The sequence below is a fragment of the Lepisma saccharinum genome, chromosome 1, assembly GCF_977018435.1.
Source record: "Lepisma saccharinum chromosome 1, izLepSacc3.1, whole genome shotgun sequence".
NCBI lineage: Eukaryota > Metazoa > Arthropoda > Insecta > Zygentoma > Lepismatidae > Lepisma > Lepisma saccharinum.
This window is the reverse complement of record NC_139229.1, coordinates 131163558-131180666: the sequence shown is the minus strand read 5'-3', so window position 1 is coordinate 131180666 and position 17109 is coordinate 131163558. Positions and strand designations below refer to the sequence as shown.

Below are 17109 nucleotides of genomic sequence, written 5' to 3'. Positions count from 1 at the left end.
GACGAGGACACACATCTTGTGGTTTTTACAATAGCCCTTAGAAGTAGATATATATGACTACATAAGAATAGTAATACTTCTACTTCGTATGGGAATGACTCATTCTCTTCATTCCATGGAATACCCACCATGACTACAAGTGGGACTAGGAAAATTACAACTGCGCGCACACACACACACACACACAATAATATATATTAGGGATGGGACAGGTTAATCAATACTCTATTGATATTGGCTGCCTCTGTTGACAAAATTCTGGACTGCCAATGTTGCTAACCAGGATTATATGCCACTAAAATATCACTTTTCCACTTCAAGAACAAAAATAGCTGTTTGTAAGTACATTACCCCTATTGGCCACAAACAACAGTTTAGCACAGCGCCAGTCACCAAACTGTAAACTTTATAACTTTTTCTTATAACGCTACATCAATACATGAGACTTCATAGAGGGAAAAAGCCACTGTATAAGTCTCTCCTCAGTTTTCCTGTTAGAAGCAACCGAAATAAGAGCTGGGTGATTTTTTTAAAGGCTCTGTATAATCATAGGGTCTTTTCCTTAGAAAAAATGCTGCATATTTACACACATACTTTCTAAAACTATGAAAACTAATTATGCTTCATATTTATTAAAAAATTAAAAAATGGTGGAATTTTGCACTAAATTACAGTTATTTATCAAAATATTGTATCCCCAATTTTACTGATAATGTGATATGGGCATATTAGCACTATTGAAAGAGTAACAGTTAATCTGTACAATCCCTATTATATCTTTTAAAAATTAAGGTTTTTAAATTCATACCACAAACGTGGTTGAATTCACTTCTTACATAAGTATATAATAATTCTGTAGGTCTTTGATGAAGAATTAATTTATTCAAATTATGGTGACTAAAGTACTTTCCTTTTATTATTTTTTTTTTTGCAAAAGACACATGAAATTATTATATGTTTGCACAAGAAGCGAGCATTTTACTTGCATACAAAATAAATGTAAATGCATGGGAAAAATTACAATACTCCTTCCTCTCTACATGAAACAAGTCAAGCTGTAGAAAAATCTAAAATTCTGTATTACATACAAAGTCAAGGCACTATCTAGTGCTTCAGATACATAACATCACACAGAGCATAGAATATAAATGGTTACTTAAATACTATTACAATATTTATATTTTATCTAATATAAATGGTTACTTAAATACTATTACAATATTTATATTTTATCTATCAGCTGCAGGGCATTTATGTACTTGTAAAATGAAATTTATTTATTATTGGTCCGTTTAAATCTCATGTAGAATATGTATATGGATATGTGTGTGTGTGTCTATGTATGAATATATTTACATATACTTGTAAATATAAAGTATACAATTATACAAGCTTTGTTTTCCATAGTACTTGAAATGACCATAACACAAAATACTAGTAAACGAATACATTTAAGTTGGATGCAAAAAGTATACAACACATAAATAAATAAATAAATACTAGTGACACCTAAATCTTATGTTACCTAAGTATTTGAAACATATCTTGTAAACCTAATTACACATCTCCAAAGTTAATCTGCAAAGTAATGTAAGTAAATATATACAGTATATTCTCTTTCAATTGATGACTTTTCAGGTTGTGTTACTCTATACATTAAAAAAAAAAGTGGTATTTCACACCATGTGTTGACAACCTTGTTTTGTCCTCCAAATGTATGGACTGACCTTGATCCTTCTTCAGGGAAAATAATGAGTTGTGGAAGGGTTAAAACACAGTTAAAATGGATTAAAAATACAAAAACTTAATGTTCTGATTATGTTGTTGAAACAATCATTTGTATTCATATGATCAGGACATCAAGCTTTTCTACTTTTCCATTTCAATTATTTTAGCTGTGTTTTAACCCTTCCACAACTCATTTTTCCCTCCCATCCCTGATGAAGGATCGATTTCAGAGGATACATTATCTCATTTTTAATACCCAATACAATCTTGCATCTTCAATACCCATGTTATTCTTGTCTTTTTGCAAACAAAACCAACTGCACAGTGGTCATAAAAGTGGAGGAAGCAGTACAAACAATGTTTCAATTAGCATTTCATAGTTTACTGGCACATCAAAAATAGTCTTCCTGAATTTTGTACAATTTTTATTGTCCATTTTGAAAATTTCAGAATTTGTTTTTTTCTTTACATTTAACAATTTCTGTAAAAATTCTATGATTTGTAGCTTATCGGATGTAGGAGTAGGGTTATCAGATGACTACAAGCAAAAAAATAGGACGATGTCCCTCAAAATTTAGACACCATTATTCATAGTAGTGCATAATATATATTACTAGTAAATGGAGTGAAATTGGCTCACTTTTGAGTTTTAAAATATTGAATATTTTAAAAGTATTCTTGAGTTCAAAATTCTTAGTAACACCACTACATTGTTTTCAGGCATATTTCATTGCAGAACCACAACAAATATCCTTTTGACTTTTTTTTTGTTTCTTCAACTGAAAAACATATTTCCTTAATGCAAATAAGTGAGGCTCAAAATGTAGGACATTATGCCTTTTTTTTTCCAAATTCCTCCCAGGTGTCAGGCATACCATTAAAATGTCCAGGAAAAAATAAAATGTCTGCTAACCTTGTGTAGGGACACAAACACCAAGAGATAGATAGAGAAATGGAACTTTGACATATCATACATGAAAGTTTCCAAAATCCACAGGGCAATTTGCCAGACAAGTGAACGAGATACATTAAAAGGAGGACCACATGTTAAGTTTGATTTATATATAACAATTATCCAAAAACCCTACTTGTAATCCCAATCATTGTTATGACCACTGTACTGCTTACATGTTTTATAAAAATTTGAGTTCTCACAGACTCAACACACTATTAAAATTAGGGTACAAAATACACTGCCTTTTAAATTTCTTTTGACATTCTAATTAAGTACAGTTTACTTCATCACCTTATGACTAATGTTCACTTCTTGATAATTGTAATTCAACAAGGAACACTTATTCATTACTACTTTCTAACCTGTTATGTTTAAGTATCCACTCAACATTTTAAAATTTCCAGCTACTCATACCTAAATTACGGCTTTTTCTATGTAGTTGTCAAAATAATTCTATGATAACTGAAAGTAGCACATATACAACTATGAAAACGAACATTCTATCACTATATGCCATTCACAAATATATGTTGCAAGATAAAAACAACGTATTTGTGTGAGGCACTGGAATAGCTCCACACTTAACAATAACCAGCTTATAATAATTTAATTATTTTAAAAAAAAATATTTGACAGCTCTTGTTAAGAAATACTCATCGATTTTCATCACATTTCCTAAAAAGTCTTACTAGAATGCTGCATCAAGGCCTTTTTGCTCGATCGTCTAATACTTCGCATGGATGACGCTAGATGGCTTACGGAATGGACAGTTTCTTCGGTCGAGCGATTAATGCTCGAACATTCAAATGATCGGTATACATTCAAAGCCCAGTAGTTCACGTGTAACAGTAATTTTTCTGTAGTAGTGGGCCTTCAAACATGGATCGTGAAGTGAAAGACGCAGTGAAATTGAAACTGAAGTGAACATAGTCATCATCTCCATGTTAAAATGTGAATTTATCTTACAAATAAATAGCAACATATGAAAATGAATAGATGATTATGGGCTGAAACTACCAGGACGAATTTTTACACATATATTTGTACGATTATTGTCCCATTGAAATGATATTTGATAGTCTATATATTCGAGCGTCACGTTCGAGCGTGGGAGATTCCATCGAGTATTTTCGAGCGAAAATGGTTCAATGCAGTACTCTAAGTCTTACAGACAAGATTGGAATTCTAGACAATGGCAAGTTCTGGCAAAATTTTACCATTTAAGATTTAATATGAAGGGCTCGGGTGTAAAACATGGTAAGTGACATTTTGGTTATTTTTGAGTTACAAAGTAAAATGTGCCATCCTTCAATTTTCCAGTGAAATTGCCATGTCATACAATTTTCACTGGACTCAGTGAAGCCTTCTGAAATTGTTCAACACAACAGAAAAACAATTGATCTACAGTATAGCCTCTAATAATCTTTTTCCTTAATGAACTCAGAAATGACCAAAATGTCACTTAACATGTTTTACCCCGAGCCCTTCATATGTATCCAGATCTGTGTAATTAATACTTTTTTTTTATGATGTTGTGCCACTGATATTGTATTTGCCAGCGTATACGATGCACTGGCATATAAGGTGCACCCTCTTTCTTGTACACATTTTTCAGGAAAAAGCTTTATCACTGAATATTATAATTAATTTACAGTCTACTTTCAACAAATAACCTAATCTTACTAGAAAGGAATATATTTGAATCATCTTCGTCACGCATCGCAAGCAAACAAGAAACAAATCGTTTAACTCAGAACATAGAAAATGTCCAGAAATGAAGGCAATAAAAACTGAGTATTGGCATATAAGACACACACACTGTTTTTCAGGTCTTTTTTAAAGGTAAATACGCTGGCAAATACGGTATTAGTTATTTGCAAAACTTACAGTTTCATTCAACAGTGTAACAATTTCCAATGAGGATGGTGGCAGTGGTCACCGGAATTAATAGAACTATGAAAAAGTTAGCACTAAGATTCTCTGTGCTTATCTACAGTTTCATGATTACCATTTTTTTTACGAAGATCTCATATGCTGGTAGTACAATTATCAATATTGTCAATATTTGATGACTAACAGAACAAAGTATGATAGTACCTATATATTTTCAGAGGTGAGGAAATATTATTTCCTTCACTGCACAGAATTTCCAAATGTAGAGTGGGAAAGGAAATCTCCCCTCCCCAATTTGAACACTGAATAGAGAGAGGAAAGGTTGAAGAACTCAACTTTAAGAAAAAATGCCAAAACATTGATCTGATTACTGAAAAGTTAAAGAGTGAGCATTCTCCTTCTCTGTGAGAAATACATGGGATTTCAAAGACATTCCTTAACTATATTAGTAACAAGTTTTATCTAGCTTAGTAACTGAATTAAAGATCTGCTTACCACCTCAATGTGAGGAGAAATCCATAATCTATAACTTGACAGCATGTTTCTTCCCCATTAGTTGTGCACATCTTAATAGAATTGATAAATGTGCAACTGCACTCCTCCAACCCCTTAACTTGAAACAATGAACAATTTATATATATTTCCTGAGGAAAACCTCTACGTATTCAAGAACATGATATTTACAACTTTAGTTGTATTATGTTAAACATATATAACTTATGTGTATACAATATTGGCCAAAGTTTGGACTCATTAGTTGAAAAAGTGAAACACAGATAAAGTCACTTTATGTTGAGAAATTTGACAGATTTAATGTTTTGTGATACAAATTGCATTGTTATACACACTGCAAGTACTGTCAGTACTTTGTATGACCGACCACCTTCGGCTCTTTTCGAGCCCATTTTAATCACTGCTTGTGTACAATTCCTTTATCACTCTTATTTCTAAACTTCAAACCACATGGTTTATGAAATTACATGTTGCTCTGGAGATACAAATAACATGTAACAGCCTTACAACAATCAGAATTAGTATTATTTCTTTGGTTAAAACCAAACAAATTACATAAATAACATGGTAAACAATGTACATATTGTTCCAGGCATTTTTGCGAATGTGCAAAGAATCATGTTGCCACCTATTGTTGGGACCCCGCAAAAGAAAAGGTTGTGGGAATTTACATTATATCAAAGCAGACAAACTGTTTAATACCATAAAAAGTTACATCAATCGTTAAATATATTTAGTTAGAACACTTTCAAAACAAGGAAATGTGCTTCTTTTTTACAATGAGTCCAATAATTTGGCCAATACTGTATGACAGCAAATACCTTTAAACCACAAACACTAGTTACCACAGGATCTCCATAAAGACTGTAAACAGACTTGATTACATATATGTACGGACTTTGTTCATGATTTCCACAGCAATCCACAATACTGCTTTCACCATACATGAAGTGTCAAAATTGTCCACTTAGAAAGTAGGTTCACTGGAAAAAAATCTTCTGCATAATACTAAAAATGTAGTTAAAATTCGTCATGGACAATTTTAGATTCTTTGGATTTATTTAACTTCTCTGGCGGAAAATCCCAGAAGGACGAAGGAAAACCACGCACATCCCTTTCCCGTTTTGCAAATGCAGAGAATGACGAGATGCAGTTTCCAATGAAATGATTTGCTTGACCCAATATTGCAAGCTCAACATGGGGATTTGCAGGCTCATATTTGTGAACACTTACCTGAAAGGTAAATAACATAGTAGTAAAAATATCTGAAACGAATAGGTTTTTAAGAAGAAAGTAATGCAGGAAATGGAATTCTCTTCCATCAAGTATGTTACTCATATTTTTCACTCTACATCATGAAGTTTAAAAATCAGGGATGAACCACTGATTGATTGGTTTGGTTCATTTTACTTTGCCTTTCTGCCACTTTTGGCTAATTGCATAGATGAGCACAAGTGATGAAATTCATGGAGACATTCACAAAGACCAAACATGTCCAGGCTGTGATTCAAATCCAGGATCCCTGACATCGTAGTGTGCTATGCTAACCATTCTGCCATGGTGGGACCAATATGAATATGAAATTTTAACCAATATGCAATTAATTATATCAATATTCATTCTGCAGATCTGATATAAAACTGCAAAAATTCATTGAAGAACATGAATGGTTCATTATTTAATGAAGGTAACAAGGTTACTGCTATGGTTTTGTCTGAAAAAGCAACTGCATGTTTAGATATTTACTTTGCAGTGCATGGGTATATTCATAAAAATTACGACAAAATGGAAGGATTTTGCACTACATTACACGTTATTTGTAGATATAAATGGGTTCAGTAAAATTACTGGTAATGGTACCTATATACTGTAAGCTTGTGTCGGCGAGAACTGACTAACTAACATATTTAGTAAAAATGTGTGATCTACATGGATGTCTTCAAATTTTTTTGCAGCGAGGGGCAAGCAAGGTAATTTTTTTTCAGGGGGGCTAAAGGAGATATATTTTTGCCCATAATAGGTATGCCGCCTCAAAAAACACTGCTTTAGTCTGAAAATATGTTCCTTCGACGTCCTTATAATAATTAACAAAAATTACTGGGACTGAAATGAAATTATGTGTGAAATATAAACTTTTTAGGTGGACATTTATTTCCCACGGGGGAGCCATGACCCCCCCCCCCCCCTCCAGATGTCCATGGTGATCTAAGGGAGTTTTGACACAAAAGTGACTAGCGACATGTTGCTTAGCATACAAGTACAATGTCACTTGAACATGAGGCTTAAGAAACAAATGCAAATGCACATGTTGCATGTGTCGCTTGTCACTAGGGTGTCGTTCAAACTGTTGTTAGCACATACAAAGTGAGTGCTTTTTATACACACTAGAGGAGAAAGTGCCTATTCTAGTGTGTGCAGTTTGTGGTAAAGTGTTCACTTAGACATGAAATTTCCTGATGGTGCATTCACACCTGTGCAACTATTCATGTGCACTGCAAGGCAATAATAATAAATTAGTTCTATCATGTCTAAAGAGACATTCCATGAAAAATGGTCCTACTCCACATCAATAACAAAATGAATTAATATGGAAATTATTATTGCTTTTAATTGCATTAAGGTTTAGATGTTTGTGAATGCTTATAATTTGCACATTTCACCAATAGAAGTTACTAGCATCTGCAGCCTATATGCTTCACAGACAAATAAAATAAAAAATTGGTACATTTTTAAAGCGTCATACACATAACACACTTTAGTTAATGCTTTACATGCATTCTGCCTATGCCATCATACTCAAGTTTTTCATTTGTTAGCAGACACCACAAAGTACATCATAATTACATGAAATCAGCTCTAGAACATTAAATTCTGTGTGTAAAATATCTCACACGTAATGCCGGAATGCCCCTAAAGGCAATTTTTCTTGCAGTATGTTGTCTAGCAGGGTTGCTACGATTTTTTGATTATGAAATTCCCTAACATTTCCATGTTTTTCAGTCCAAAAAATTTTCCAGACATGTTTATCATCATCATTCTTGCTTTTCAACCTTGTATTTTTCAATTAAATATATAATCAGTTAATTATTATGAATATCCATTTCCAATTTTTTTAGCAAATTTCATTCTACGTGCACAAAAACAAGTGAAGATTTGAAGAATAAAATGTAAAATTACAATCGGCATTAAATGTATTGGGTGCTACAATCACGTGCATCTAGCCTTCAGGCTAAGGTAATAGGGCACATTATTTTGCCATAACAGATGTCCACAATATAAAAACAACAGAAAATATTCATAAACAACATAATCTTCATAAACCATACACAATTTTTCATTTCCTAGCAGATTTATAGTGTAGTAGAAAATGCTGCTTTTTTGCTTACATTTACACGTATAAGTACACAGCATTTGGAGAAATTTTTGTTGCATACAGGAATTCTATAGGAAAAGCCAACAAGACTAAGATCTATAAAATAATAGACGAAAACCTAATCTGCATCAACCTTTCCAATAATTATGATCATATTGTCAATGTACTTTAGTTTTCAATCAGATATCAGGACTGCTAGTTTTACCTTGATATTCTTTCTAAAATCTAGTATTATAAAAGTGAAAATTTATTACAGAAATTCGAAGGAACCATAATTTTGAACAAGACTGAGAATCATAAGAATGAAAGAAAAAATTTTCTGAACTGAATCTTTTCTGGGAGTGGAATCACAAGAACGGAATCCAGAAGTGGAAGTGAACTGCTTGTTCATTTTGCAACTTTTCTCTTGCAGACTCCAAAATGAACGTAAATTACAGACAATCTGCAAAATTCCCTTACATTTCCCTGATAAGCCAAATTCCCTGGCATTTCCCTGTTTTCAAGGTTTTCCAGATGCGTAGCAACCCTGTCTACATAAAAAAAAAGAAACATGCATTAATATCAGGAGTAAATTGCCATTGTTTGGGTTGTATTAAAAACACTCAGAATTTCCCACAACATACATCATATCCTAAAAAACAACACTGCGTTCATGTATTGCCTTTTGATTTTGACCATTACTTGATTTTTCTTCCACAAATAAATATAAAATATAGGAATTTTAGGTTATGTTTTGATGATTCCATACAAACACCATTTTTTCCCCTGACTGTACATACCTACATAAACATTTAAAACAAAAGCCATTACCCAACAGTGGACAAGGGTAGGGGTATTCTTGAGATGGGAGGGAGATAAAGTATATATTTAATGTTTCACATTAGTTACAAATTTCCTAATGATTACTCACCTCCATTCTCTTTAAAGCTGTCTCCAACTCTGTTATCATGTAGTTGTTATCAGATGCAACAAACACCGCAACTGCTTTTATTTGCTTTACCACCCTCTTCAACAGCTTTGTTATTGTTCCGAGGGAAGGGAAGCACATTTCCTTGGTGGGTTTACCATGCTCATTTCTGTACCCCAAGCACTGAGGCGATGAAAAGAAGTTCGTAGCATCTTTCACATGCTCACATGCCCGCACCTGCAACAAAAGCAAACAATCAAGTTTACCAGGCTCCAGCATAGAAACACAGATAACAGTGCAGACGTGATTTTATGGTTCTGTCTACACATCACTGAATGAAAAGTAATTTGGCAGGCCTTGAACCTCAACAGGTTGTTTGATCACAGAGTAGTTGCAGCAATAAGGGCTCCACAGACCCTGTGGTGTGGGAGTAGGAGGGCATCAAACAGTTAAATTTGTAAGGTTTAAAATATATGAATTTCTCAAATCATGGACTGAAAAGCATGATGGAAGTCACTACAATGTAAGCATACAAATTTTCCTGCATGAAACTTAATATGAAAATGACAATGGAACATCAATGAAATTGTAATAAAAGAAATTGTTCATTAAACAAAGGGTTCCTATTTATTTGTCAGTGTTAAGTTTCTTGACCAATAGAAAAGGCAACACAATTCTAACATCCAATATTTTGTAGAATGATTACGTAGCCAATGCAATGTATATAGTGGTGCAAGAGTCTGCCTTTCAGGTAGAATTCGAAACCAATGTTTTAGTATTTTAAAACATGCTATTTCTATATATTCATAGGTAAATTTTAACTTATTACTATTATTAGTAATACTACAACTAATAACAATAAATAATAGATTTGATTTTTCTTTCATATGAATGTTGTCATTCATTCTAATTGTAGAATTTTCATTAGATTTTGTATGCATAAAACAACTTATGTACTGGAAACTAAAGAGAAGAAAAGTTAAAACAGCTTAATTACATAGGGTCCCTCTTTCAGTTCTGCAAGATCAAGAGTTTGTTGTTCCTTGATACTAAAGTATTTCTATTCAATAAATACTCTAAGTTATTCCTATAAAAAGTTATGCAAATGAATTTGGTTATAAACCAAATAATAACAGTATCAATCAGAAATGGGAAGTACTAACGAAAAAGACTGATTCCATCACCCCTCTTCAATTGTCCATGCCTTTCATAACTTTTGCTTGAGAAAAAGAAACAAATATATTGGAAATTTATAACAAAACCGAGTATTATATGAATTATATCTTTATATTTACTCAAACAATTACAAAATGCATCAGCTTAACTAGTTTATTTGCAGAGGGGCCAAGTTCTTATGTACAATAACGTAAGTTATGTTATGGCATCTATATAGAAGAAAAACCAAGGAAGGAGAGTATTGTGTGCTGAAGAGAGAAGGTGATACGGAAGTGGAAGAATGTGGATTAACGTTTAGTCTCCCTGAATGTTTTGAGGTTTACAACACACAAGTATCATATTCAAAGAACTTGTATTGTAGTAGTATTTCTATTACGTATTATGTGAAGCAGTGGCGGCCGGCGGCAACTATGATGGGTAGTGCCAACGTGATCCAGAAATCGAAAAAAAAAAAAAACTCTACAATGCCCCCCCCCCCCCCCCCGTCACCTCCTTGAGGTTGCGCCACTGGCCAAGATGTTTATCCTCGTTTGGTAACATGGAAAACAATGTGTGTTTAAGTAATAATGCATTAATCCGGTTCATCTTCACTCACTAACCTATCTTTATACACTACAGAACACTTCCCTAGAAACAACGATTACAAGAGGAAGGGAAAAACAAATCCTCTCACCTTCTTCTCCCCCATGCACACGTATTCCAACTGGATGTCGAAAATATCTTTGTTGTAAAAAGAAATTGTTGAAATGCCAAAGGAAACTCGCATCATCATAGGATTTTTTATTTTATATTTTTAAAAAAAGTCTGGATGGCCCTCTAGGCGCATCTATCTATTATCAAAATGTTCATTTAACTTTGGAAAAAAATACTAGGTTCGTTTCTCCAAAAGTAGGCAGAAATTACTTCCCCAACAGGTGTTACAAATCAGTCGTATTTAGCGACTTATCTCTGAAGGTGGCAACTGTGTCAACACTGCAAAAGTTCCTTTGCTGTGACAGACGAAGATGGGCACAGTTGGTGTCTTATGGGCTCACCCCACCACCTGCCACTTTGTTCTCGGCTCATGTTGGAAATTTTCCTCGCTGAGACTTCTTCAACCCTCTGCACGTGTGTCAACTTGGTTAGGCCAGTTCTTGGGCAGCACAGACTGTTGCCTCGCGAGAGTATGAACGAAACAGCTGGCAATGCAGTGAGGAGGTTGGGGCAGTCGTCACGTCAGCTTGACCGATTGCAAGATTCGAATCTCCTTATCTGTAAACCATGAATGTATTAATTTAACAATACTTGGGCGAGGTATGCGTTTCTTCTGAGGGTAGTGCCATGGCACAGCGGCTCTACCCTTTGAGCCGCTGCTGATGTGAAGTACTGTAGAGAGTGAGTGTCAATCATAGAACATATAAATTGAAGTATAAGGTTGGCTGATTTATTTGGTTTATTTTACTTCACTTTTCTGACACTTTTGGCTAATTGAGGAGATGAGGATGAGTGAAAATATAAAGAAATTGATGAAGAAACACTCACAAAGAACACAACATGGTCAGGTTTGGATTCAAACATGGAATCCCTGGTGCTGTAAAATTCTGTGCTAACCACCTCTGCCATATAGGTTGTCTTGGGGTCCACGGAAACTGTAGTGGTGCAAATAGGTGTGGTTGGTTTATATCAGTATGTTTCAACCCTCCCAAATTGTGCAGTGGCTAACACTTCACGGTATAGGTGTAGTATGTCTCCACATTGATTGATTGATTGATTTAGTTTATTTTACTTCGCGTTTTGTGCCTCTTGGCTAATTTGCGAAGATGGGGATAAGTGATGAAATTGATGAATGGACATTCACAAACAACCAAGCCCGACCAGGATTCGAACCTGGGACCCTTGGCGTCGCAGCGCGATGTGCTAACCACTCGGCCATAGGGTCGGGCATGTCTCCACATTGAAAGAATGTCTGCACATTGGTGTAGTATGTCTCCACATTGGAAGAATATAGGTGTGATATGTATGTATGTTTCAAGTTCTTTATTTGTGTATCCTTTCTTCACTTTACTTTCTTGTTAACCACACTAGGTTAGGTTAGGTTAGCTAAAGAAAACAGCCAAAATAAAGGTGTATGTTTTCTTTACGTGGATTTGATTTGATTTTAAAATTTTGGGTGCGTCAGCACTAAGGCTACTTTGCACCCGTCACAATATAAGGGGTCCAGCCCCTTATCTTTACACATAACAACTCTAACGTTGCTTAATTAAAATCATAAAATATTAAAATGTTCTGACTTTTGTTAAAAGCTGAGGCTGCAAAGAACACTCAGCACACATAAGGACACAAGAACAGGACAATACAAACAAAATTATACTGGCCACGGGGCCAGTCGCCAGAGCCTCGTTAGTCTGCAGTCCAGGGTGTACTAACGTGGAAGTGAGGTTGACATTTGGGTGTACTACGTGGAAGATCACCCCTTACACCCCATGTTTTCTTTACCTAACGTAACGTAACGTAACCTAACCTTAACCTAACCCAACGTGGTTCACAATGAGGTATTGAGAAAAAATGTGGAGACATACTGCCGTGATTAAATGTGGAGACATACTACACCTCTACCACACTTCACTTTACAATCAACGGGTGCTAGGTTCAGTTCCTGATGGAGGCACTTTGCAAGGTGGTTCAGATCCCGCTCTAAACTGTAGGATCATTCACAATTAGCACATCTACACATAAAGTGGACTCATAACATCTTTCACAATGTTCCATCACTAACACATAGACACTAACTACCCTCTTACTCACCCAATCAACTCCATTCCTGAGATGGATACCCACGAAACTACCTTTTGGCAGTACAGTTTTAATGAACTCTTTTGCTCTTTTCTCGACTTCTTTACTCCACACTAAATGCTTGTGAAGGCCTCTGTTTTCATCTTGAACGGGAAAACTTGCTGGGGCACCAGTAAAAGCCAGCACTGCACAAAGAAAATGAGAAAAAGCACTTCAGGTAAAGTATACAAACATAGGCACATTATTACAGTATGGATGTTCATATGGAATGAAAAAATCATTACCATAACACAGATTACATAATACTGATTTACGTTATCCATATAAATAAGTAACTTTCAAAAATAATAATAATACTTATTGAAAATTTCCACTCACATTCTAATTATTTTTATACAACTAATACCAGATTCTTTTTGTATATATATTGCTTCCATTGTACAATTATTCATCTTGTAGTTTATTTATTTATTTGCCATCTACAGAGAAAGTATATCTCCAATTACAGAGGCAGCAATATAACATAAATATTGATTGATATGTTGTTTTAAGTCCACTTTATGCACAGTTAGGCTAATCGGAACTGGACGTACAGTTTAAAGTGGGATCTGAACCACTTGTGCCTCCACCGTGTATCAAACCCGGGACCCCTTGATTACAAGGTGACGACGCTACCACTGCGCCATCGGGAAGGCCCTATAACATAAATAATATGAATATGGATATAAGTGAGATTAAATAGCATCCATATATATTACATAGATATAACTATAACGTAAGTCATAAGTATACTTATATCAGTGGCATATGCTGGTTCTAAAGAGTGGGTAATCTCCGACCCTTGATCCTCAAACTCCAAAAGTTTCCGTGCAATTTATGTCAGGATCCATATTGGATTTAGGAATATTGTGTCGGAATGTTTGCCTTATTGCTACGACCACAATCAATTAATTCTCGTTATTGCAGTTTAATATACGTGTAGAATTTCAAATAATAAAACAAGACAGTATTGTAAAGCTATAAAAAAACTACCTGTGAAATATAAAATGAAAGATGTGCACTAGTGAAATAAAAACCCGCAATATTAATTTAAGTGTAAAATTCAACTTACTCCAGGACCCGATTACTTGTGCTGTACCACATCCAAAGCATGCTGTTTGTCCAGTTGCACGTCAATATGTGTCTGTGCGAAAGATTGCAGCTTAACAAAGGAAGTTATGTGACTTTTGGATTTTTCATGTTTGACACAAGTGTTGCAAAGATTACAGTATTCGCCACGCGTCCATACATACTTTTCAGCCACGAAAAGTAAGCACGGCCAACAAAAATGCAAAGCTTATTAACACTTATACTTCCTGTCAACCATGGTGTTTTGTCATAATTTGCTTGCGAAAATGCCTCACATATTCCCGATTTTTGTCTTTGTGTGTAGAAATAAGTTCAAGCGATGACACTGGCCTACCTGTATTAACAATTTGCAACTTCTCCTGAAAAGATCTTGTTCCAAAAGGTTTCACCAGCAAATCTTGTACATCCATTACCCTTTAACACAGCACTATCACGACAAACACTAACACCTAAATAAGTAATAAACACAAAGCACAGCACGAAGCCAACGACTACACGCATTCAGTTTCACGTGCCAAACTTCTGTTGTTGTGTTCCTGGCTCAGAATGAAATTCTTATGAATGATAAAAAAAAATCCCTTTCAGAGTCGAACTGACAGGTTTTAAAAGTTCGAATCATTGCAGGCCAGAGCCAGAATTTTATTTCGGGATGGGGATCATCCCTTATTAGCAACCGCCACATAAAGTTGAAACAGTGGGGTTAGAAGTCCTGAAGATGAATCTCAAATTATTACAACGTATTATGCAAGGTGTTTAATCCTGCTAATGAAGTAAAATTAATTACCACTATACACTTTTTAAATTAGATATTTGTAGGATTTCGGGGAGGGGGGTTTCAGCCCTCCGAGTTCTCCACCTGGCTACGTGCCTGATGTGTTTTTTTTCGTTTTATGTTTAATTCATTCATCTTCATCACTATTAATCTGAAGAGGCGGAATATAGCAACTTAAATTAACTAATATATATATATAATTTATTTTTGATATCTTTCCCTTTAAAAAATATTCAGTTCCATGAAAGAAGTATTCTCGCTGCTTTTGAAGATTAGAGAGGAGAAACAATCACTATTTTTGTAAATACAAGGATGGGGGGAGTTAGCATATAGGTGATTTAATTGCTTAAGCTTTGAATTTTAATTTAGTTTGCTTCATCTTCAATATTTAAGCTTTTTCCTTTTGATAAATTTATGTTCAAGTAACAGAAATCAGCAAGACAGATGCAAATGTAAAGTGAAAATTAGCGTAGAATTGGTTTGCCCATGTTATTCAATTTTCCTGTTCTTCGCACTCTACCCGATATGTTTTCCCTAGTTCAGCGGAGGGAACGGTAAAGGCTCTGAAGGTTGAGAGTGTGACCGGTGGATTCTCACAAGAAGGAGGTTACCCTGGGCATGGAATCACCATGCCTGAGAAACAGTGTTTCCTCCTCCTCTTTCCTCTCTCCTCCCTCCTCGCCAAGGGTTGTAAGGGAAGAGGGAGGAATGACGTCAGGGTGAGATTCCCTGAAGTCATTCCACCGGCTGGAGAAAGGTTCCCGGACATTCAGCGGCAAACGGTTGGAAGCATTCGCGCGCTGGAAGCAAAGAAATGTATGCATCGAAATTGATTTGGAAGAATATTGCGAAGAAATGTATATATATATATATATATAATGGATAAAAGCAAGGAGGGCCAAAAGGGCTAAGTAAAAATCAAATAAGGTAAAAGGAAACACTCACCGGACAGTAAGAAAATTCAAAATTTTCGCTAATTTATAGCATCATCGGTGTGAGAAGAAACAGAAGACGGAACCGGAAGTTGGGGTCCTGCAGAGTTGCCAGGTCCCCATTGAAGAAGAAGCGGTGCGTAGAACGAAAAAACACTGTTTCGTCACCAGGCTCGTCGTAAACTGTGAGTGTGTAGGATGAGTTGGGAGGGAGGGCGGGAGGGTGGGTGAGGGTTGGGCATTACTGGGTGGCCTTGTTCAGGCCAGGTGGAGTGGTTGCACTCATGGCCGATATATAGGCCCTCTCCCATCTTTTGCGAACAGAGGTGTTGGCTGGTTGGGGTAGGAGGTGGATGATCGCTACCCGGAAGCAGTCGTTGAAACTGATGTTGTGGTGGTTGGTGTGGACGGCGACAGTGAAGTCCAGGTTGTGGGTGGAGGAGCGGTGGTTATTGATGCGGAGGTTGAGGGCCGTTGATGTTTCCCCAGGTAAAAATCACCACAGATGTTGCAGGTGAGGATGTAGATAAGGTTTGAGGCATGGCAGGTCCCTTTGGGATGGAGGGTAAATTTGCCAGTGGCCGTGTGCACCTGGAGGGTGTGAGAAGTGATGAGGATGGGACAGGTCTTGCACCTGGGTCGGTTGCATTTATGGGCAGGGGGGTGTTGGATGTGTGGTGAAGGAGTGTTGTGGACCAGGATGTTTGGAGGTTAGGGGGGGCGTTTGAAAACCACCCTGGGTTTGTCGGGAAATATGTTTTTGGTTTCGGGATCACTGTGGAGGATTGGGAGAAGAGAGTGCAGTGTGTGCCTGATTTTGTTGAGGTGGGGATGATATTGGGTGATGAGTGCAGGTGGGTTGGTGGCAGCAGGTTTCTTGGTGGTAGTGGTATGTGAGGCAGCTCGTGATATTTGCTTGGTGACCAGGATGGAGGGATATCCACGGTTAACCAGGGCCTG

At 35.9% G+C, this 17109-nt stretch overlaps 1 protein-coding gene across 1 annotated transcript in view; it reads right to left on the bottom strand.

Annotated features, from left to right (window-relative positions):
- Positions 1–888: 888 nt before the first annotated feature.
- The window catches only part of O-fut1 (O-fucosyltransferase 1), a 33004-nt gene continuing 16783 nt past the window's right edge, over positions 889–17109 (bottom strand). The window contains exons 5-7 of the mRNA XM_083138707.1: positions 13330–13502; positions 9373–9606; positions 889–6322 (exon numbers count right to left, since the gene is read on the bottom strand). Coding sequence (XP_082994833.1) covers positions 6110–6322; positions 9373–9606; positions 13330–13502 — 620 coding nt within the window. The 3' untranslated portion in view covers positions 889–6109. The remainder of the gene's footprint in view (positions 6323–9372; positions 9607–13329; positions 13503–17109) is intronic.